We start from the raw sequence: 23757 nt of genomic DNA on the forward strand, positions 1-23757 counted from the left end.
TAGGAAACTTAAGCCAATACAACCCAATCAAGATTTAATATAAGTACCCAAAGTGTTTAGCAAGCAAATAGGACATTACAAAACTTTGGGTACTAGAATTATATAACATTATTCCTACCCCCCCCCCTCTTCCTATTATCTATGTTATTTATATTAAAAATATCTTTTGGGTATAGTCCTTTCCACGACATCCCTCCATAAGAAGCGATTCTTCGTATTTTTAAAATGGCTTTTTATAGGTTATTTTAGGTTAGGTTAGGTTATATTGAGTTAGGTGATTGCCCCACAGGGTTAGGTAATTGGCCCCGCAGGGTTAGAGCCCCCCGCAGGGGCTAGAAATAGGAGAAAAGCTACTGTGAAAAATACGAAGAATCGCTCCTTATGGAGGGATGTCGTGGAAAGGACTATACCCTATCTTTTTTGTTATCTTTCTATCAACTTCCATTTTTATGTAAGAAAATATTGTCATCAAATATGGGTTGAGAAAAAGGTTGTCATATAAATCAGCTAATTTAATTTCAAGATAAAAACAACAATGTTGAATTGACTTTTGGGATCATGGAGAGATTGTGAAGTAGCAGATTTCGTCATATTTTCACAGTAGCTTTTGATAATTTATAGTAGGTTAGGTAAATGTTAATGATTGTCAAGTAGGGTTAGAGCCACCCGCAGGGGCTATAATTAGGAGAAAGGCTACTGTAAAAAGTACGAAGAAACCCGCTACTTCGTTTTCTTTCCATGATCCGACTTTTGTAGTGTGGTACACATATTTTTGAACACATTTGTATAGTGGTGCTAATTTTTATATTGTTTTTGCTTTCATTTGATTGCTTAATACTTTTTTTAGATAATAACTATTTCTCTTGCTAATACCAATTCATTCTTTTGCTGGTTTGTCTGGAATAAAGAGGAAAATTGTAATTTGTAAAATATGCAGGAAGGGAGCTATTTGTTACAACTAACTATGCCCATAATGGTCCTGTGGACATTTTAAAAGGCGAAGCTTTTCTTTAATTTGGGTCCATACATTTTTTACATAAAATTACTGTCTGTTTTGAAAATCTTTGATAAGTATAAAATGTGAAAATTACAAAAATAATATTTTAATTTCTAGAATATAATAAGGAATTTATGAATTTCCATTTAAAGTTTTGTTTCGGACTGATTATAGTAAAACAACATTTTTTACTTCAATTTTATTCATATTTAACTTAAAGTTTCATGCTTTTGTAATCTTTAAAGATACAAATGAATTTTACAAAACAGATTGGATAATTTAAAAAAAAATGTTTTAGGAGATTTACAACTTTATGTGTTTTGTATCAAATGCCATTTTTCTGTAATTTAAAATTTCCTAACAATATGATTACGTTGTTTAGATATATAAAAGAATACCTAACTACTCTTATTTGGTAATTTGATTTTTTCGTTTTTATTATTTTTCTCCTTCTTGTTCGTTAATAGTCTTTCCAAAAATAGTTAGATAATTTTCAAATAAGGAAGGATTTAAAGAAGCAAAAAGGGGCTAGAAAATAGCTTAAAACCGAGACTTAAATCTGAAAATAGTATAGCACATAACCATCACAGGACCTATGTAAAGCTTACATAAAATAGAAAATCTGACAAAAAAAACTTACTACTTTATATATTACTAGCGGCTTTGCCCCTAGCCTCTAGGGGCTTTATTTCTGAAGGTTCAGGGGAAAATTTTAAAAATTTTGTTTACATATTTTTAGATATTTTTTGTATTTTATAACATTTTATTACTCTTTATATCATTTTATAACTCTTTATAACTTTTTATATTGATTTATATTATTTAAAACCTTTGAAATTTTTCTTTTTTTTTATTGTTTTTTAAAATTTCTTTGCCATTAGTCTTTTTGGGGCTTCGCCCCCACAGGAGAAGGAAGTTTTCACAATCTTTTTGAATTTGATAAAACAAAGTTTAAAAGAAGAAAAGAAATTTAAAAGAAGAAATATAATTGAAAATATAAAGAAAACATAAAAAAGTATAAAAAAGTATAAAAAAATATAAAAATGAATAAAAATATATAAAAACATAAAAACATTAAAATTAGAAAAAAATATGAAAATTTTTTTTGGGGGGGGAAATTTTCATTTTTTGGGGGGTTGGGGGTGTCCTACCCCCCAAGAAAATAGCTTAAAACCACCACAGGACCAATAGGTATATACCCTGAAGAGTAGAATCCAATCGGTTAAGTGGTTACCGAGATCTTAAGCTTCAGACGGACAGACAGACGGACGGACGGACAGACATCAAGCTACTTTGTATTATAGATGATGTGGTATGTTAAAAATTAGCTTTTACAGAAATAATGGCTTTTCTCAAGATTATCAATAACATATCTTTTTAATTATATTTTTTTATAAATGATATTGACCTTGTATTGTATTAAAACACCGATGAAAATTGCACATTAGGTATTATCCTTATAAAAAAGTAGCAGGATGTCTATCAATGTATCTTTAATCTGAGATAAAGATCTACAAACCGCTGAACTAATTTCATTTTTAAATTTCTTCTACAATCAAAAAAATTTGCGCTACGAATAAAGATGAAAAAAGACAAAAAATATAATACACAATAATTTTTTAGCTGTAGCAGAAAATGCTAATCTTTATCATATCAGAAAATGTATATCAAAAAGCACTTAAGACATCAATCCTTATATTAAAATAATTAATAATAATTAGTGTTTAAATTCAGGTTAGGTTATTTTGGGGGTAATGGGTAGCCCAAAGCCCAAATGGTAAGTGCAACGCAAATATAGGTACTTTAGGCTTAGAGCCCCCGAAATCATAAATGATCTCCAATTTGTTTCTAAAATAAGGAGGAGGTTTTTTTTGCGCTCGCTGGTTAGTTTGAGGGAAAGCACAAACAAGATCAATATTGAATATATAAAAAATTAATAGGCCAATTAGAAAACAATTATTAATATTATCCATATCAATATCAGGACTATTCTATCATAAATATATATATATAAGGAAAAATACAATATATGAGATACTGCACCTAGCAAAATAGCTAGGTTAAGTTTGGTTATTAGGATGTAAAGTTAGTTTAGGTTAGCCTAATGCAGTGGCTGGGCTACAAAAGAAACCTACAGGGGCTAGAGACTTGAGTATTTTTAGTAGGTTCAATCCTATTTCAATGGAATCAAAATCTATGTTTTATTAAAAATCGTAAAAGTTATTTTTAACGTTCTTCTTAATACTTTTTCTTTTCGTTTTTTTTCATCCCAGAAATCTATGGCATTAATTGTAAGCCATCGAATAAGAAAACGTTCTTATCCCCCCCCCCCTCAAAGCTTAGAATCCATTTTCTCCAAAATACTAAATATTTAAAACCTTTACCTGGAAAAGGCATGCGTATCCTGTTCAAAAACTGACAGGACACCATCCAAGGACAGGACTGCTATATACTCTTTAGATTTTACTCCTCCAAAATTACCAGTTAGAAAACTGTGTGCTGATCTGAAAAAATATTACATTTATTAATCTGCTTTTCTGCAAGTGTTAATGTTTGTTTGTCCTACCGTTTCAGAGCTTCGCTTTTAGGGATGTTGCCATTCTTGCTTTTACAGTGTTAATGGCATAATGTTGGAGACAAGAAAATGAAGTAGCTCAACTAACAGCCTGAATTAAGTGTTTTTCTTCTAAAGTAAATTAAATTGGTTTATCTTTCATCAAGAAGAAAGAGATAAGTATATAAAATAAATTCAATGGGTGAGCTAATTCATCCAAAGTAATGGGCCAAAAAATGATCCATTTTATGTATGTATATTTCAAATTCAATTATTATACATATGACAACGTTTATGTAAGTTTATAGAAGAAAAAACAATTACAATTAATCATAATGCAAAATAGAACATAAAGTCAGTCATAAGTAAATAATTGCGACTTGACACCTCATTTATGACCATTAGTCAAGTTAGAGGATTTACCCAAGCCGCTGTTTGTGTTATCTGATAAGGGAGTAAAAAAACCCCTTGGAGATATGATTGCAGTTATTTACACTGCATTAAATTAAATGTGACTTAACTGGTGTTTATTATGTGTTTTTATTGGAATTTGTTTGTATATATAGAAATGTAGTTATAAATGTAGTTACCTTGTAGTTATATATGTAGTTATTATTGTAGTTATAATGAAATTTTGTAAGTAAAACAATTGTAGAAATAATGAATGTCATTTAAGAGTTCTAAAATGTAAAAAATATGCTGATTTGTGTGTTTAGAAGAAAATTAGGGTATAGTCCTTTCCATGACATTGCTCCATATGGGGCGATGATTTTAATTGATCGCCTCTTATGACATGGGGCGATGTAATGGCTCCTTGAAAGGGGCGATTTAATAGCCCCTTATAACAAGAGGCGATGTTATGACTCCTTGAAAGGAGCGATTTAATAGCCCCTTGCCCTAAGAGGCGATTAAATGATCCTTTATCGCTCCTTTATCGCCCCTTCTAAAGAGGAGATGATATGTCCTCTTATCCCAAGGGGCTATTTAATTAAATATCGCCTCTTCATGGCCCCTTCACTATTATATATATCTTAGTCCCTTGATGGCCCCTACATCGCTCCTACATCGCCCCTTCATCGCTCCTCCATCGCTCCTTCTCCAAATTTATATTACATTGTACTTTGATGGCCCCTACATCGCCCCTCCATCGCTCCTACATCGCCCCTTCATCGCTCCTTCTTCAAATTTACATTACATTGTACTTTGATGGCCCCTACATCGCCCCTCCATCGCCCCTCCATCGCTCCTACATCGCCCCTCCATCGCTCCTACATCGCCCCTTCATCGCTCCTTCTTCAAATTTATATTACATTGTACTGTGATGGCCCCTACATCGCTCCTACATCGCTCCTTCATCGCTCCTACATCGCCCCTTCATCGCTCCTTCTCCAAATTTATATTACATTGCAACTTGATGGCCCCTACATCGCTGCTACATCGCTCCTTCATCGCTCCTACATCGCCCCTTCATCGCTCCTTCTCCAAATTTATATTAAATTGTACTGTGATGGCCCCTACATCGCTCCTACATCGCTCCTTCATCGCTCCTACATCGCCCCTTCATCGCTCCTTCTCCAAATTTATATTACATTGCAACTTGATGGCCCCTACATTGCTCCTACATCGCTCCTCCATCGCTCCTTCATCGCTCCTACATCGCCCCTTCATCGCTCCTTCTCCAAATTTATATTACATTGCAACTTGATGGCCCCTACATCGCTCCTACATCGCTCCTCCATCGCTCCTTCATCGCTCCTACATCGCCCCTACATCGCTCCTCCATCGCCCCTTAATAGCCCCTTACCTTAATTTATATAACAAAGCTCCTATATGGCCTCTCTATCGCCCCTTAATAGCCACTTAATTTAATTTATAACATTGCCCCTACATAGCCTCTCCATCGCCCCTTAATAGCCCCTTACCTAAATTTATATAACAAAGCTCCTATATAGCCTCTCCATCGCCCCTTAATAGCCCCTTACCTTAATTTATATAACATAGCCCCTACATAGCCTCCCAATCGCCCCTTAATAGCCTCTTACCTTAATTTATATAACATAGCCCCTATATAGCCTCTCCATCGCCCCTTAATAGCCCCTTACCTTAATTTATATAACATAGCCCCTACATAGCCTCTCCATCGCCCCTTAATAGCCCCTTACCTAAATTTATATAACAAAGCTCCTATATAGCCTCTCCATCGCCCCTTAATAGCCCCTTACCTTAATTTATATAACATAGCCCCTACATAGCCTCCCAATCGCCCCTTAATAGCCTCTTACCTAAATTTATATAACAAAGCTCCTATATAGCCTCTCCATCGCCCCTTAATAGCCCCTTACCTTAATTTATATAACATAGCCCCTTCATAGCCTCTCCATCGCCCCTTAATAGCCAATTTATATAACATAGCCGCTACATAGCCTCTCCATCGCCCCTTCATAGCCCCTTACCCTAATCTATATAACATAGCCCCTACAAAGCCTCTCCATCGCCCCTTAATAGCCCCTTACCTTAATTTATATAACAAAGCTCCTACATAGCCTCTCCATCGCCCCATAATAGCCTCTTACCTTAATTTATATAACATAGCCCCTAAATAGCCTCTCCATCGCCCCTTAATAGCCCCTAAACTTAATTTATATAAAATAGCCCCTACATAGCCTCTCCATCGCCCCTTAATAGTCCTTTACCTTAATTTATATAAAATAGCCCCTATATAGCCTCTCCATCGCCCCTTAATAGCCCCTTACCTTAATTTATATAACATAGCCCTACATAGCCTCTCCATCGCCCCTTAATAGCCTCTTACCTTAATTTATATAATCCTTACCTTAATATATACAACATAGCCCCTACATAGCCTCTCCATCGCCCCTAAATAGCCCCTTACCCTAATTTATATTACATTGCAACTTGATGGCCCCTACATTGCTCCTACATCGCTCCTACATCGCTCCTCCATCTTGATGGCCCCTACATCGCTCCTATATCGCTCCTACATCGCTCCTCCATCGCCCCTTCATCGCTCCTTCTCCAAATTTATATTACATTGCAACTTGATGGCCCCTACATCGCTCCTACATTGCTCCTACATCGCTCCTCCATCGCCCCTTCATCGCTCCTTCTCCAAATTTATATAAAATTGCAACTTGATGGCCCCTACATCGCTGCTACATCGCTCCTCCATCGCTCCTACATCGCCCCTTCATCGCTCCTTCCACAAATTTATATTACATTGTACTTTGATGGCCCCTACATCTCTCCTCCATCGCTCCTCCATCGCCCCTTAATAGCCCCTTACCTTAATTTATATAAAAAAGCCCCTACATAGCCTCTCCATCGCCCCTTAATAGCTCCTTACCTTAATTTATATAACATAGCCCCTACATAGCCTCTCCATCGCCCCTTAATAGCCCCTTACCTTAATTTATATAACAAAGCCCCTGCATAGCCTCTCCATCGCCCCTAATAGCCCCTTACCTTTATTTATATAACAAAGCTCCTACATAGCCTCTCCATCGCCCCTTAATAGTCCCTTACCTTAATTTATATAACATAGCCCCTACATAGCCTCTCCATCGCCCCTTAAAAGCCCATTACCTTAATTTATATAACATAGCCCCTACATAGCCTCTCCATCGCCCCTTACCTTAATTTATATAACATAGCCCCTACATAGCCTCTCCATCGCCCCTTAATAGCTCCTTACCTTAATTTATATAACATAGCCCCTACATAGCCTCTCCATCGCCCCTTAGTAGCCCCTTAATTAATTTATATAACATAGCCTCAACATAGCCTCTCCATCGCCCCTTAATAGCCCCTTACCTTAATTTATATAACATAGCCCTACATAGCCTCTCCATCGCCCCTTAATAGCCCCTTACCTTAATTTATATAGCATAGCCCCTACATAGCCTCTCCATCGCCCCTTAATAGCCTCTTACCTTAATTTATATAATCCTTACCTTAATATATATAACATAGCCCCTACATAGCCTCTCCATCGCCCCTAAATAGCCCCTTACCCTAATTTATATAACATAGCCCCTACATAGCCTCTCCATCGCCCCTTAATAGCCTCTTACCTTAATTTATATAACATAGGCCCTACAAAGCATCTCCATCGCCCCTTAATAGCCCCTTACCTTAATTATATAACATAGCCCCTACATAGCCTCTCCATCGCCCCTTAATAGCCTCTTACCTTAATTTATATAACATAGCCCCTTCATAGCCTCTTCATCGCCCCTTACCTTAATTTATATAACATAGGCCCTTTATGGCTCCTGTACAGCCTCTGTAATTGTATTGCCCCTTCATTATAGAAGGTAGGGCATTAAGGTAAGGAAGGAATGTGACCCTCTACAGTTTTAAATTTAAGTTTTAAAAGGATGACAAGGATGACAACATTTATAAAAGCAAAGCTCTGAAACGGTAGAAAAAAGTTTAATGAACATTAATAATGTAGAGTGTCAGAACTGAATAGTCAGAACATAAATTTAAAATTCGAAACAAAATTGTAAGTAAATTTATTGAGAAATTGCTTACATGCAGGAAAATGCTTAAGGACGTACTCACATTTTTTGACTTGATTATAGATATGATTCGCTTATAACATTCTATTTTGTTGTCCTAGGAATCAGTATCCCAGAAATCAGATTAATCGGATAATTTTGATACATAAAAATTTGTTGTAAGTTAATAATTAGTATGCTTAAAATGGATGTACGGATATTCTGATAATGATTATAGACTTTCTAAATCGTACCTTTCTACTACAGGAATCACATGCCTAAATTAACGAAAATAGCTAACCGTTACGGACGTACGGACTGATCCTTATTATAGAAAAGCTTTGCTTTTAAAAAGTTAAAAAGATTTTTTGAGGGGATGGGGTAATATTTTTCTTGGGGTGAATTTTCTGGGAGGGTGGAGATACCCTCCCTTGAAATAATTATAAACCCTCTATGAACTTAAAAGAAGCTTCACTGTAAAGGAGAACCATATAGGTTCAGCGGTTAGCTTTTCTACAGACAAAAAAAGATTACTACTTTATATAATAGGTTATGAAAAAGGAAAAAAAAGCAAGATAACAAGGATAACAACATTCACAAAAGCAAAGCTCTAAAATCAGGAGGTCAAACATAAATTTTGTTAAAATTAGCGTAAATCTATAATACAAAGTAGAATGATGTCTGTCATGCGTCTGTCTGTCTGTCCGTCTGTCTGTCCGTCTGTCAGTCCCTTAAGATCTCGGTAACCACTGAACCGATTATATTCTACTATTCAGGGAATATACCTACTGGTCCTGTGGTGGTTTTAGGCTATTTTCTTGGGGGGTGGGATACCCCCAACCCCCCCAAAAACAAAAAAATCCCCCCCATTTTTTTTTTTGCTGAAGATTTTCTTGGTCCTATTACGAATTTCGCCAAAAAAATTTTTATCACCTCTTGGGGCAAAGCCCCTAGAGGCTAGGGGCGAATCTGCTAGTATAGAATATAGTAAAAGGGCATAATTTTATTTTTAGTATTTGATTATAATACTAAACCTTGTTGTCCTAAGAAACATTACTCCAAAACCCAGATGAATGGGACAATGATATTATACAAAAAAATGGACGTACATACTTTCTAGTAATGAATATAGTATTGTACCCAACTGTTACAGAAATCATTCTGCAAAGTTTGAAATCGATAGGATATTTATAACATGTCTAAATTAAAGAAAATGTCGTCTAACCGTTTGGACATACGGACTAACCAATCCTTACTATAGAAAAGTTTCGCATTTAAAAAGGAAAATTATAATGAAAATATAATGAATTAATAAAATAAATATAAATAATATAATAACATAATGAAATAAAGAAAAAAAATAAACTAAGAGAATGAAATTTTTTAGTTAAATAGAATATTGAATAAGGATCATATAATGGACAAACAGACAAAGTAAGTTATAGAGCAGACTTTAAGAGAATATGCTATTACTCAAAGATTATCACGAAACCTAAGTCTTTTGAAGCATAATTGAGAGACAGACAAAATAATTTATAGACTGGATATACATATGTCATGGGAATATTCACTAAAAATCTCAACAGTCTATCTTTAACAATAGCAGAGAAAACCACATGCTTAACTTAATGAGAAGAGCAATGACGAAAGGACTAACCCTAATTGTAGAAAAGTTTCTCTTTTAACAAAAAAAGTATTTTTTTTGGTCTGAAGCTTAAAAATTTCATAAACTGACTAAATTCTCCATTTAAGGGAAGCTTCACATAGGTCATGGGATGGTTTTTTGCTTTTTCATTTTCAGATTTAAGCCCCTAATTGGTTTAGGCTATTTTTCTGCCTCCTTACATTAAAAAGAGCGCAGCTGCAAGTGAATAAGAAAAGAGAAATATAAAAGGAGAATACATATTATCCTATTATATAAAGTAGTAAAACATAAACAAACGTTGGAGTGGACAAACCTAGGAATGGGACAATCGTCGGAGTGGACATTGCTTATGTAAAACGCAGGAGTGTCTTTTATTTTATTTATAAGATAAAAATCTTTCAAAACAAAAAAAAAATCTTGAATATCTTTTCTCACAGACTTAAATTTTAAAATCAGTCTGACAGTTTTCCAAAGTAGGTAAGTTCTATCGAAAGGCAAAGGTTTGAAACAGATAGAACATTTCATTAAACTAAAACATATTTTTTTCTCACATTGTTTACAACTGTCAAATATGTTTTTTTATATGCCTAACCCCTGCAGGGGGCTTATTTGTATATTTATATCTTAACCTAACCTAACCTGTGTAGAAATAACTAAACAAATGTTGTTGAAACCTAATTTTTAAGATATTATAGACACTTCTGCGTTTTACTTATATAATGTCCACTCCGACATTTGTCCGAAATATCCTGCGTTTGTCCACGTTAGTAAGGCTTTCTGTTCTGAAACTTAAGATCTCAATAACTACTAAACAGATTGGGCTTTCTATTTCTGGTAAGCTTAATATTTGTCTTGTAATGGCTTTAGGCTATTTTATTTTAAGTCGAGGGATGGTTTTAGGCTATTCTATTTTAAGTCCTGGGAAGGTTTTAGGCTTTTATTCATTCCCCTTTGAATACAGAGCCAATAGATGCTGGGGACGTAGCCGCTAGTCGATATACAAAGTTTTTTTTTGTCTGTAGCAAAGGATCTCGTTTGCTGCTAAACCGATATGATGTATGTCTGTCTGTCTATACCGTAGGATCTTGCTAACCACTGAGTCCTGAGATGATTTTAAGATAGTTTATTTTTTTTCCTTATAATAAAATAACAGGATATTTGTCCATAAAAAGCGAAGCAATATCTTAATTTTTGTTGTTGGAACTGTTATTCAGTTGATTATACCAAGGATCTAAAGGAATGAGACAATGGCTGATAAATTTTTATCCATCCCTAATAACGATACACAAAATTGCAACACTACAACCAAAATATGACAAAAGTCCCCAAAGTTTTGAGCCAACGAATAAGAAAACTTCATTATAAAACTTTGGAGACTATTGTAAAAATTGCCTAATGTTTCCTTTCTCCCTGAGATTATACAGACTATCCTTAAACTAATATTTACATTAAAGTAATAGGATGTTTATCAGTATCAACTGAACCGATATGCTTCTCCTTTACATTGAAGCTTATTTTACTCGCAGGAAAAGTTTTCATTTTGGGGAGGGGACCAACACTTTCAGCCCCCGGAAGGTATCACTTCCCTTAAATTCTTAACCTTCCCCCTCCCCCCCCCCCTCTCCACCACATCTATTCATTAAAGTACTCCTAGGGTCATCTATGGGATTAGCCGTTAGTGACTTAAAAATAATTCAAGTGCAATGATATATTTACCAAATTAATACGATAATTTTGTATACAATTTTTTATGAAAAAAAATTATTTTGCCAAAGGCAGCCAAAAAATAAGCAGCAAATATTTCAAAAATGCTCTGATAATCAGAGATCTACAGGGATAAGACGATTGTCGATAAAATGATATATATACATATATACAGTGTGTTTTTTTATGAGAACTTTTTTGAAAGCAATTTTACCTTACTTATAGTTATCAGAATTTAATGATTAATGGCTTATTCTCTTCTTTTTTTATAACCTTTAATAGAAAAGCAAAAAATATTTCAGTTTTTATTCAAAAAGTACAGTAAATTAAAAAATTTAAAACTTAGGTGTCAACATCTAAAAATGGTTTTAGTGCATTTTTCTTATAATCTACCTTTGCAAGAATGGCTGCAAAACGCTTCAAAGTTGAGATATAGAGCTAAAAATTTATATAGATACTATTTGTGACATGTACTAGAACATTTTGAAATTTGAAGGCCATATCTCAACCAGGGAGGGAATACTGGCCCCCCAATGTACTCCCTCCATTCTTGGAAAGGGTAGAAGATTTGAGCATAAGAAAAATGCGCTAAAACCATTTCTCGTATTCATTTGAATCCGGTGGATAGGAACCGGTTCTCATCCATACGAAAAAACTATGTCTAGCATTGTATTATATCCAGCTTTCTACGAATATAGATATGTACAATCATAAGATTAAACCCAGTTTTTTTAGCCGGTGCCTTCGGCACCTCGGGGCTAAAAAAAACTAGTTTTAATCTCATAATTGTACTTTCTATATCCGCGGAAAGCCGTTTATAATACGATGCGAGAAATAACTATTTTAGATGTTGACACCCATGTTTTGAAATTTTGAATTTACTGTACTTTTTAAATAAAAACTGAAATATTTTTTTGCTTTTCTGTTAATGGTTATAAAAAACGAAGAGAATAAGCCATTAATCATTAAATTCTGATAACTATAAGTAGGGTAAAATTGCTTTCAAAAATGTTCTCATAAAAAAAAACACTGTATATATATGTATGTTTATATATTAATTATTCCCATTGATGATTCACAAAATTACCCCTTCTTTAGTTTAGAATTAGTGGTTGAAACATTTAGACACTCAACTTAATGAACTAAACAATCACAAAACAATAAAAAGTCCCCAAGGTTGTTAATCTAACGAATAAGAAAACGGTATTATAAAACTTTGGAGACTAGACAGCACTCTTGGATAAGCCAACTTATAACACTTTGGGAACTATCCCAATCCTCCCTGGCGAAATGACAATGAGATTTTTTGGTAAATTTGTGGCAAACTTTATTCTTAATAAATTAGCACTTGCCAAAATTATACTGGAGAGATATTTCATTGAAGAATAAATCTTTTTTTTTGCCCAAACTTTTCGTCAGCCAATAATAACAGATAAGTTAAACATTGTAAAAATAATATAGTAACTTAACTCGAGTTGTCAACGGCAGAAATTAGGTCCTGAGATGGTTTTAGGCCTGGAAAGGTTTATAACAATTTTATCTGTATTTCTTAAAATAAATTAACAGAAGCTTTGTCTGTATGTATGAATGTCTGTCTGTACCGAAGGATCTTGCTAACCGCTGAACCAATATGGTTCTCCTTTACAGTGAAGATTCCTATAGGTCCTGAGATCGTTCTCCTTAATAGGGTAGCTTCTCATAGGTCCTGGGGAGGTTAATAACTATTTTATTTTAATCCTTATAATAAAGTAACAGGATCTTTGTCTGTATGTATTTCTGTCTGTACCTTGCTAACCAATAAACCGACATGGTTCTCCTTTACAGTGAAGCTTCCTATGGGTAATGAGATGGCTTTAGGCCATTTTATTTTTAATCCTTATAAAAAGTAACAGGATCATTGTCTGTATGTATCAAAGAAGATCGCTAACTGCAGAACCAATATGGTTCTCCTTTATAGGGTAGCTTCCAATAGATCCTGGGAAGGTGTATAACTGTTTTGAAGGAGGATATAAGGGGCTATTAAGGGGCGATGGAGAGGCTATGTAGAGGCTATGTTATATAAATTAAGGTAAGGGGCTTTTAAGTGGCGATGGAGGGCTATTAAGGGGCGATGGAGAGGCTATGTTATATAAATTAAGGTAAGGAGCTATTAAGGGGCGATGTAGAGGCTATGTAGCGGCTATGTTATATAAATTGGCTATTAAGGGGCGATGGAGAGGCTATATAGGGGCTATTTTATATAAATTAAGGTAAAGGACTATTAAGGGGCGATGGAGAGGCTATGTAGGGGCTATTTTATATAAATTAAGTTTAGGGGCTATTAAGGGGCGATGGAGAGGCTATTTAGGGGCTATGTTATATAAATTAAGGTAAGAGGCTATTATGGGGCGATGGAGAGGCTATGTAGGAGCTTTGTTAAATAAATTAAGGTAAGGGGCTATTAAGGGGCGATGGAGAGGCTTTGTAGGGGCTATGTTATATAGATTAGGGTAAGGGGCTATTAAGGGGCGATGGAGAGGCTATATAGGGGCTATGTTATATAAATTAAGGTAAGAGGCTATTAAGGGGCGATTGGGAGGCTATGTAGGGGCTATGTTATATAAATTAAGGTAAGGGGCTATTAAGGGGCGATGGAGAGGCTATATAGGAGCTTTGTTATATAAATTTAGGTAAGGGGCTATTAAGGGGCGATGGAGAGGCTATGTAGGGGCAATGTTATATAATTAAATTAAGTGGCTATTAAGGGGCGATAGAGAGGCCATATAGGAGCTTTGTTATATAAATTAGGGGCCATCAAGTTGCAATGTAATATAAATTTGGAGAAGGAGTGATGAAGTTATATAATTAAATTAAGTGGCTATTAAGGGGCGATAGAGAGGCCATATAGGAGCTTTGTTATATAAATTAAGGTAAGGGGCTATTAAGGGGCGATGGAGGAGCGATGTAGGAGCGATGAAGGAGCGATGGAGGAGCGATGTAGGAGCGATGTAGGGGCCATCAAGTTGCAATGTAATATAAATTTGGAGAAGGAGCGATGAAGGGGCGATGTAGGAGCGATGAAGGAGCGATGGAGGAGCGATGTAGGAGCAATGTAGGGGCCATCAAGTTGCAATGTAATATAAATTTGGAGAAGGAGTGATGAAGGGGCGATGTAGGAGCGATGAAGGAGCGATGTAGGAGCGATGTAGGGGCGATGGAGGAGCAATGAAGGGGCGATGGAGGAGCGATGTAGGGGCCATCAAAGTAAGTACAATGTAATATAAATTTCAAGAAGGAAAGATGAAGGAGCGATGTAGGGGCGATGTAGGAGCGATATAGGGGCAATGGAGGAGCGATGTAGGGGCCATCAAAGTAAGTACAATGTAATATAAATTTCAAGAAGGAGAGATGAAGGAGCGATGTAGGGGCGATGTAGGAGCGATATAGGAGCGATGTAGGGGCGATGGAGGAGCGATGTAAGGGGATGGAGGAGCGATGTAGGGGCCATGGAGGAGCGATGTAGGGGCGATGGAGGAGCGATGTAGGGGCGATGGAGGAGCGATGAAGGGGCGATGGAGGAGCGATGTAAGGGCCATCAAAGTAAGTACAATGTAATATAAATTTTAAGAAGGAGAGATGAAGGAGCGATGTAGGGGCCATGGAGGAGCGATGTAGGGGCGATGGAGGAGCGATGTAGGGGCCATCAAAGTACAATGTAATATAAATATCAAGAAGGAGAGATGAAGGAGCGATGTAAGGGGATGGAGGAGCGATGTAGGGGCCATGGAGGAGCGATGTAGGGGCGATGGAGGAGCGATGTAGGGGCGATGGAGGAGCGATGCAGGGGCGATGGAGGAGCGATGTAAGGGCCATCAAAGTAAGTACAATGTAATATAAATTTCAAGAAGGAGAGATGAAGGAGCGATGTAGGGGCCATGGAGGAGCGATGTAGGGGCGATGGAGGAGCGATGTAGGGGCCATCAAAGTACAATGTAATATAAATATCAAGAAGGAGAGATGAAGGAGCGATGTAGGGGCGATGTAGGAGCGATGAAGGGGCGATGGAGGAGCGATGTAGGGGCCATCAAAGTACAATGTAATATAAATTTCAAGAAGGAGAGATGAAGGAGCGATGTAGGGGCGATGTAGGAGCGATGAAGGGGCCATGGAGGAGCGATGTAGGGGCCATCAAAGTACAATGTAATATAAATTTCAAGAAGGAGAGATGAAGGAGCGATGTAGGGGCGATGGAGGAGCGATGAAGGGGCGATGGAGGAGCGATGTAGGGGCCATCAAAGTACAATGTAATATAAATTTCAAGAAGGAGAGATGAAGGAGCGATGTAGGGGCGATGTATGAGCGATGTAGGGGCGATGGAGGAGCGATGTAGGGGCCATCAAAGTACAATGTAATATAAAATTCAAGAATTAGAGATGAAGGAGCGATGTAGGGGCGATGTAGGGGCGATGTAGGGGCCATCAAAGTACAATTTAATATAAATTTCAAGAAGGAGAGATGAAGGAGCGATGTAGGGGCGATGAAGGAGCGATGAAGGGGCACTGGAGGTAAAGGACTATGGAGGGGCGATGGAGAGGCTATGAAGGAGCCATCATGGGGCTATAGTATAGCCTCTTATCATAAGAGGCGATATTAACGCCCCTTCAAAGGAGCTATTAAGAGGCCATGAAGGAGCTATAGCATAGCCTCTTATCATAAGAGGCGATATGAACGCTCCTTAAAAGGGGCTATCACATCGCTCCATATGATAAGAGGCTATGCTATAGCTCCTTGAAGGAGCTATAGAAAATCATCGCCCCATATGGAGCGATGTCATGGAAAGGACTATACCCGAAAATTATGCTGATTGTATCATAAATAAAAAAAATTTTATTGTGATATTTAGAAGGAAGCTACTCTATATTTAGATGTCTTAATTGTTTGAAGCTGTGATTTATTAGAATGGAATGTGGTGGCCGTTTAGGATACGGTAGTTTGGTTTGGAGAAGTTTACATTGCTGACATTTTTGTTAAATTATATTGACATTCCTGAAAGTTTAGGTTAGTATATGTAGTCATAAATAGATAAATGCCCTTGCCCATCATTCAATAAGCATAATTTAAAGACTTTTTTTGGTAGACCTTTATAATTGAAAATGCTAACCCCACTACTTAGCTAGCAAAATTCTGATACTAGGCCATTGTTGGCACGTTGTTATAGAAATGAATAATGTAAGTATAATTTATAACTAATGTCTAGCAGATTAAGAATTGAACGTGGTGGCCGATTAGGATACATTATTTTAGGTTTGCAGTTGATATTGGTGACATTTGCTGTTAAATCTACTTAATAAAAAAACACCTCTGAAGTTTAAATTATTTTATGTAGTCAATATAGATTTATGCCCCATCTCATCAAGCGTAAATCTAAGGACTAATTTTTTGGAGACCTACATAAAACCTAGAAAAATGCTAACCCCTCCCTTAGCTAGCAGAATTCTGATGCTAGGCCAATTTTGTTATGAATATTACAGAAGTGAGTGATGTAAGTATAATTTTATAACTAATGTCTGGCAGATTAAGTTATATTAGAAGAATTGATGGAAGATTATTTTTTGAAGGCTAAGTTGACTATGAAATATTGCTTATTTTCTTGGGAATAAGTGGCCGATTTAGGAAAATATTTTAAATTTAAAGAATTTTATTTTTATAAATAAAGGCGGAGATGACATAGTAGCGATTTTAATTTATGAGGATTATGAAATTTTGAAGATGAAGTGTTGATATTGTCTAGGAAATGTGGTTGACATTGAATTGGGTTTGTAGATATTATCACTTAGATCCATTTTGAGTTGTAGTTTCTAGAAGATATGTCTTGGAATAAATATTTTTATAACTAAAGTTGATATTTATATTTTTTTTTTGTGTGAAGTTACTCACTTAAGTCACAAGTGAGTTTACTGCAGCTCTCACATTGTGCATGCGACTGTATGCTCTGAGAGCCTACACTAAACTGATACATAAATTGATACATCCTTACTAAACATTATTGGTTAAAAAGTTTGGACACTACTAGTTTAGAATCAACCAGTCAAAATTCGATAGGGGTACCCAAAGTTTTTGACCCAACGTTTTTAAACTGTAAACAAAACTTATTTGCTTTGTAAAAAATGTGTTTCATACATATAGAATGTTTTTTAATCAAAATGGTCAAACTTAAAGTAGCAGTGTATAAACACTTCAACCAATATTTTTTATCAGCAGAAGTAGAAATTTGTATTATCATTACATATTTTAATTATTAATACATTACTATCATTATACATTATTAATATTGATTATCATTGTATATTTTGGGTACTTTTAATAAATTTGATTAATTCTTTCATTAAATAGCAGCGTCCAAACGATTCAACCAATAATTTATATCAACAAAAAAGTATCTTTTAAAAATCATCATTGGGGTTGCACATCAAATAATCGTCCATTGTCTTATCCCTTAAGATCCCTGTTATAATCTTGAAGACAAAGCAATGTTGTTTTTGTTCCCAAATGTTAAGGAAGAAAATTCGGGTATAGTACCTTTCGTGACATCGCACCTTAAGGGGCGATTCTTCGTATTTTTTTTACAGTAGGTTTTCTCCTATTTCTAGCCCCTGCAGGGGGCTCTAACCCTGCGGGGCTAATTAACTAATCATGTAGGGCAATCACCTAACCCAATATAACCTAACCTAACCTAAAATAACCTATAAAAAGCCATTTTAAAAATATGACAAATCGCCCCTTAAGGTGCGATGTCACGAAAGGGACTATTCCCGAAAATTCAAGTTTCTCAAAGTTTAGTAAATTACTAATTTAGACACAAAGATTTTATAACAAACAAGTATGACAATAACTCAAAGCGGATATTTATATAAAAATAACAGGATGTCTTTGTGTGTGTGTGTGTGTAACAAAGGATCTCGCTAAAAGCCCAACCGATATGGTTCTTATTTTTAGTAGAGCTTTAAATCCTCCTAAGCAAGGTTTAAAACTATTTAGGGGAAGGTACCCTCTAAGGGCGTAGCCGCTAATCCTTATAATCCTTATAACAAAATTTCTCCCCCCCCGCAAATTTAAAAAAAAAATTTCCTTTAAATCTAAAATACGAAAAATTGGTTTGATCAAACCTCTTGGGGCAAAGCACCTAGAGGCTAGGGGCGAAGCCGCTAGTCTTTATATACAAGTAACAGGATGTCTTTATGTGTAAGGTTGGATAAGGGGAATAGTTATTTTAGCCTGCTGCGAGTTTCACTTTATTAGAGAACATGAAAATCTGGTGTAACATCCAACTGATCATTTATCAATTTTGATAGCACACTTTAAAGTTTTAAAGATAAAAAAAAGGATGCTTTACCTGGATAGCCTATGCTGATAAACGAGAGAAAGAGATGTAGAATCACCCTATATAATAAAAAAAAATTAACTTTAAAAAAAATCTTTTTCTTTGTAGCAAACATACTCTACAAATCACTATCTGTTTGTCAGGTAATCTGGTACATTTTTAGTAGTCTGCCTAACGTACGAAAACTCTACTCTGGCTCAAGGGTGTCACTTTTTTGGAGAAAGATAAATAGATTTTAAGGAAACTTATTTTAAGTGCCAATAATATTCGCAAATATTAGATAAGACGATTTATAGTGATTCAAAAGTTGTACAATTGGTCCATATTGCAGTATGTTTTCTGTATTTGCAAGTATATAATTCTTTTGTTATATAGATATAACCAAATGCGTGCAGAAGTGTATCCACCCCCTTTCCAAAATATGAGTAATTATATACCCCTCTACACCTCCCCCCCCCCTCGATTATGGTTTAAGTGGGGTGGAAAAATCGTCAGGTGGTTGTAAAAATGTCAAAACCCTCTGCACGCCACTAAATATAATTGATTATCCACATAATCCTACCCAAGGTGTCAAAAGATATTTGATTAGAGTAATATCATATTTCTGCCAATTAACTTTTCTGAATATCAATATTATTAAGGGATATAGGGATACGCCAATAAAAAAAAAAATGGTTTAATTTATTAATGTAGTTATAAGCCCTGTAAATTGATATATATCCCCCAATGATTGTACACAAAACTACCCCTTCTTAGATTACAATAAGTATTTAAAATGATTATACACTCAACTAAATGAACCAACCAATCAAAATTCAATAAAAGTCCCCAAGGTTGTTAAGCCAATGAATAAGAACCGTTATAATAAGACTTTGGTGAATAAAAAACAGCCCAATGTCCCCTCCCTCTCATATGATTAGGGGAATGTTTTTTAGTCATCGAATAAAGCTAAAATAATTTTTCAAAAAAATTGTCTCTTTTCATATTCCATATTTCCTTGGAGAATGTATATGTACATGATTGATATAAAGTAAACATAAAAAGTTGATAGACAAGAAGGGAGGTGACATTGGACTATTATTACACTGGTCCTCAAAGTTTTATAATAACGCACGGTTGGACCCTCAGATGTCAAAACTTTATTTTAGTGTTTGGCCAAAATGACTTTGCAATTGTATCTGTAAGTACGTCTAATAACACCCTTTGCTATTTTTAAAATCCTAGAAAATTTTTTTTGCAAGAAAATTGCATAAATTCGCAACCTTTTTTAGAACCACTACATAACTCGAGTTTTAAAACTTTTTATATAAAATCCTTTTTACAAAAAATATCAATAATTACTTAAAATTAAACCTGAAAGAAAAAAAATCTCATTACATGTGTTAATTTGCATGTTTTAGGTCTTTTTTTGAGGAAAGTATAACTTCCACATTTTTGACAATAATTATATTTTTTTAACATTTCAAAGTAAAATATAATAAAACTTAAACGATTTTTCTTGAATTATCAGTTGAAAATTTCATCAAACATGCAATTTAAGTGATGAAAATTTAATAAAATCATTTTTTGAATGTTTAGAATTACCAATTTTCTACATTTAAAACAAAATGTTAACAAAATTTAAAAACATTTTAACATATAACTTCAAAAATCAATAACATTTTATAAAAAGATGTTTCAAAAAATAAATCATTAAAAGGTATTAAAATGCATTTCAAATTACTTAAAATTAAAACGAGAACATCTTTTTACACTGTATTCTGTGGAATAGAGTTTAAATGACATGATTAGTAAATGAAATATTTCCTAAACTCATTAAGCCTTTTTGTGACTATATTAAAAATAATTTATTTTGTTTCATATTGTTTTTTTATTCAAATATTTGACAAAATTTTCCCTACGTCAATAAAATAAAGTCAGTTTTTTACTGTTTCCAGGTTTTTCTTTATAATTATAACAATTAAATATAATATAAATCTTCATTATCTTTTTTTTGAATTATCATACACATTAAAATGTAAAGTATAAGCTAGAATAGCACTTTTTTTAACGAATATTTTAATGACATTATATCAAAATAATTCCTCTTAAATATCACACAACATATGATTGGGAAGTATAGCCATTTCTTGGAGGTATAATATTTACAAAAATACCATTAATTCTGTTTTTATCAGAAGTTAAAAAAATTGAACAATTCTAAAACAATGGTTGGCTGTCTAGATATTGAGTACACTAAGACTACGGCTCTGTTCTATTGAAATAACGTTGCAAAAAGAGGGGTTCTGAAAGTAATCTACCTAATTATTTTTAAAGAACCAACAAGTACTGTCAGTATCTTTTTTCTTGTATTCTAGCAGACAATCAAATCATAACACAATTTTCATGATAAAATATTCAGGTTTCTACTTCACATTTTAAAAAATATACTGATCAATAAAATGTTCAAAATTTTACTTTGTACTAATTGAAAAAATATGTTGTAATTCTTATCTTAAAGTTACATTTTTATCCCTGACAAAATCATAGACGACTTTTAAAGGCATCTTATCTAAACTTTTTGAAGAAAAACTTAAAAACGTTAATTAAGTATTAAAACTATTTTCTTCGATTTTTCTGAAGTTATTATCGCATTCTATGGGTTTTTTATTATCATTTACTTATATCGAAAGTGCCAAACATTGTACCCTAACTTATTCATTTAATAAAAAACCAAGCGTGAACGTTTTCCTATTCTCTTGACTCAACAACTTTGGGAACTATATTGAATTTTGATTGGATGAATCATTAAGTTGAATGTTCAAACGTTTCAATCACTCATTTTAATCTACAGAAGGGGTTATTTTGGGTATCACTATTGGGGATGTAAATCAATTTATCATCCCTTGTCTTATCCCTTTAGATCCCCTGTTGATAGTACTTATCATTTATGCAAACAGGAAAAACTCTTCACAAAGATTTAGGTTTTATATTTAAGGAAATTTTCATTCTTATATGTATGTATAACTAGCGGCTACGCCCCTAGAGCTCTAGGGGCACTTAAGGTAGGAGGGGGAAAAGTGTACCTCATCCCATTTTATATTTGAGTTTAAAAAGAGTTAAAAAAATATTTTTTTTTTTTGGGGGGGGAGGGGTTGAAGACACCCTCCCCAAAAATAGTTTAAAACCTTCCCAGGACCTATAAGTAGCTTCATTGTAAAGAAGAACAATATCGGTTCAGCGGTTAGCGAGATCCTTCGGGACAAACTAAAAACGCTTACTACTTTATATAATAGGATACTTATTAGGTATATAATATATTTTGTATCTGTCAGAATTTTTGCATCTGTCGATTTTTCAACAATGCGTAGATGACATGCGGTTTCTCTTTTAATTTTGTTATTTTTTTGCGGAGGATTAAAAATTTTGATTATTGATTTGTCCAAAACTTGGCTGCTAAATAAGCCTAAACAAATTTGAAGATACTCTATAAATGTTTTTTTTGATTGACTATTCTCGTGTTTGTTTGTCCGTCTGTCAGTCGATAAGGGCAGTGATATTTTTTTAAATTTATTTTTTCACCTCTTTTCTTTCCCTCCCTCGTTTGGACGTTCTTTTATTTTTTGTAAGTAGAAAATAATTTTGTCATAATTCAAAATTTGAATTTTCACCTGATTTTCCAGTCCTTCCTCTCTTGATATTTGATAGACAGAAAGTTGTTTGGGATGCAGGATGGCCAACTGCTGACTTCCAGATACTCCACCTTCAACAAGACAGTACAGTACACTATTTAAAAACATACTTTCATTTTAGGAGTTTATTACAGAGATGCTTCGTTTATAACATTGTGCCTTATTGTCCTAGAAGTCATTGGTTCTAGGATTTGTACCTTCTCCAAACTGGAGATTGATGAAGTTATAAAAAAATTTAAACAAAAAGATTAATATTATAAATTTGTTAAATAACAAGTCATTAATCTGAAGTAAAGGCATTCAATAATCATAAATTAGGTATATATCCACACTGTACTTGTAGTATAGGTGTAGGTATTTAGAGGTATACTAGAGTTATCTGAAGTAAAATAACCACACTGTACTTGTAGTTTAGGTGTAGGTAACTAGAGGTATACTACAGTTACCTGAAGTATAATATCCACACTGTACTTGTAGTATAGGTGTAGGTAACTAGAGGTATATAAGAGTTACCTGAAGTATAATAACAACACTGTACTTGTAGTATTAGTGTAGGTAACTAGAGGTATACTAGAGTTACCTGAAGTAAAATATCCACACTGTACTTGTAGTATAGGTGTAGGTAACTAGAGGTATACTAGAGTTACCTGAAGTAAAATATCCACACTGTACTTGTAGTATAGGTGCACAGTTATAGAATCTCAACGACAATGATTTTTTTATCCAATCTTGACAAGTGAGGTATTTTTGGAAAGAGGAATATATATAGAAAACGCCTATGAAAATTAAAAAATCCGCAGAAATCATATTTGCAAGTTATTTGCAAAAATCTGCAATGCTAATTTGCAAAATTAATTTCATGCCTTAAATGACTTATTTAGAAAAAATCTTTTTATGAAATGTGTTTATTTATAAGTTTAGAACATACTTAGGGCAAAAAAAATTTTTTTAGTGTTACTTTTTTCACCTTATATATGAAAAAAGCAGTTTCTCACATTTTATGATAAAAAAAGGTATAGAAACAAAAAATATGATTTTTCTTGATGTAAACACAATAATTGGCATAAAATCTATCATCCTAAATGTAAAAATCAGATATAGAATCCTTTTTAGAGCTAATATAGTGCAAAAAGTAACCAAGACATTTTTGCAAAGTATGAAAATCTGAAGAAAATAGTTCTCTTTGCTTTTGATATACATATCAGATAAATGTATAGAAAATTACTGATTAAAAACTATAAAACATGTTATAAGTTTTTTCAACACTGTCATTGATTAAATTGCACTTTTAGGTTTAAGAATTACT

The 23757-nt window shown here is 34.3% G+C and overlaps 1 protein-coding gene across 1 annotated transcript in view; it reads right to left on the bottom strand.

The window, feature by feature from the left end:
* Positions 1–23757, bottom strand: part of BBS9 (Bardet-Biedl syndrome 9) — a 138371-nt gene that overhangs the window by 110837 nt on the left and 3777 nt on the right. Inside the window, exons 5-7 of the mRNA XM_080171905.1 lie at positions 22431–22522; positions 18793–18839; positions 3382–3501 (exon numbers count right to left, since the gene is read on the bottom strand). Of these exons, the coding sequence (XP_080028031.1) occupies positions 3382–3501; positions 18793–18839; positions 22431–22522 (259 nt within the window). The remainder of the gene's footprint in view (positions 1–3381; positions 3502–18792; positions 18840–22430; positions 22523–23757) is intronic.

This window comes from Acartia tonsa, chromosome 9 (assembly GCF_053477335.1).
Source record: "Acartia tonsa isolate MP-2025a chromosome 9, ASM5347733v1, whole genome shotgun sequence".
In the NCBI taxonomy this organism is placed as follows: domain Eukaryota; kingdom Metazoa; phylum Arthropoda; class Copepoda; order Calanoida; family Acartiidae; genus Acartia; species Acartia tonsa.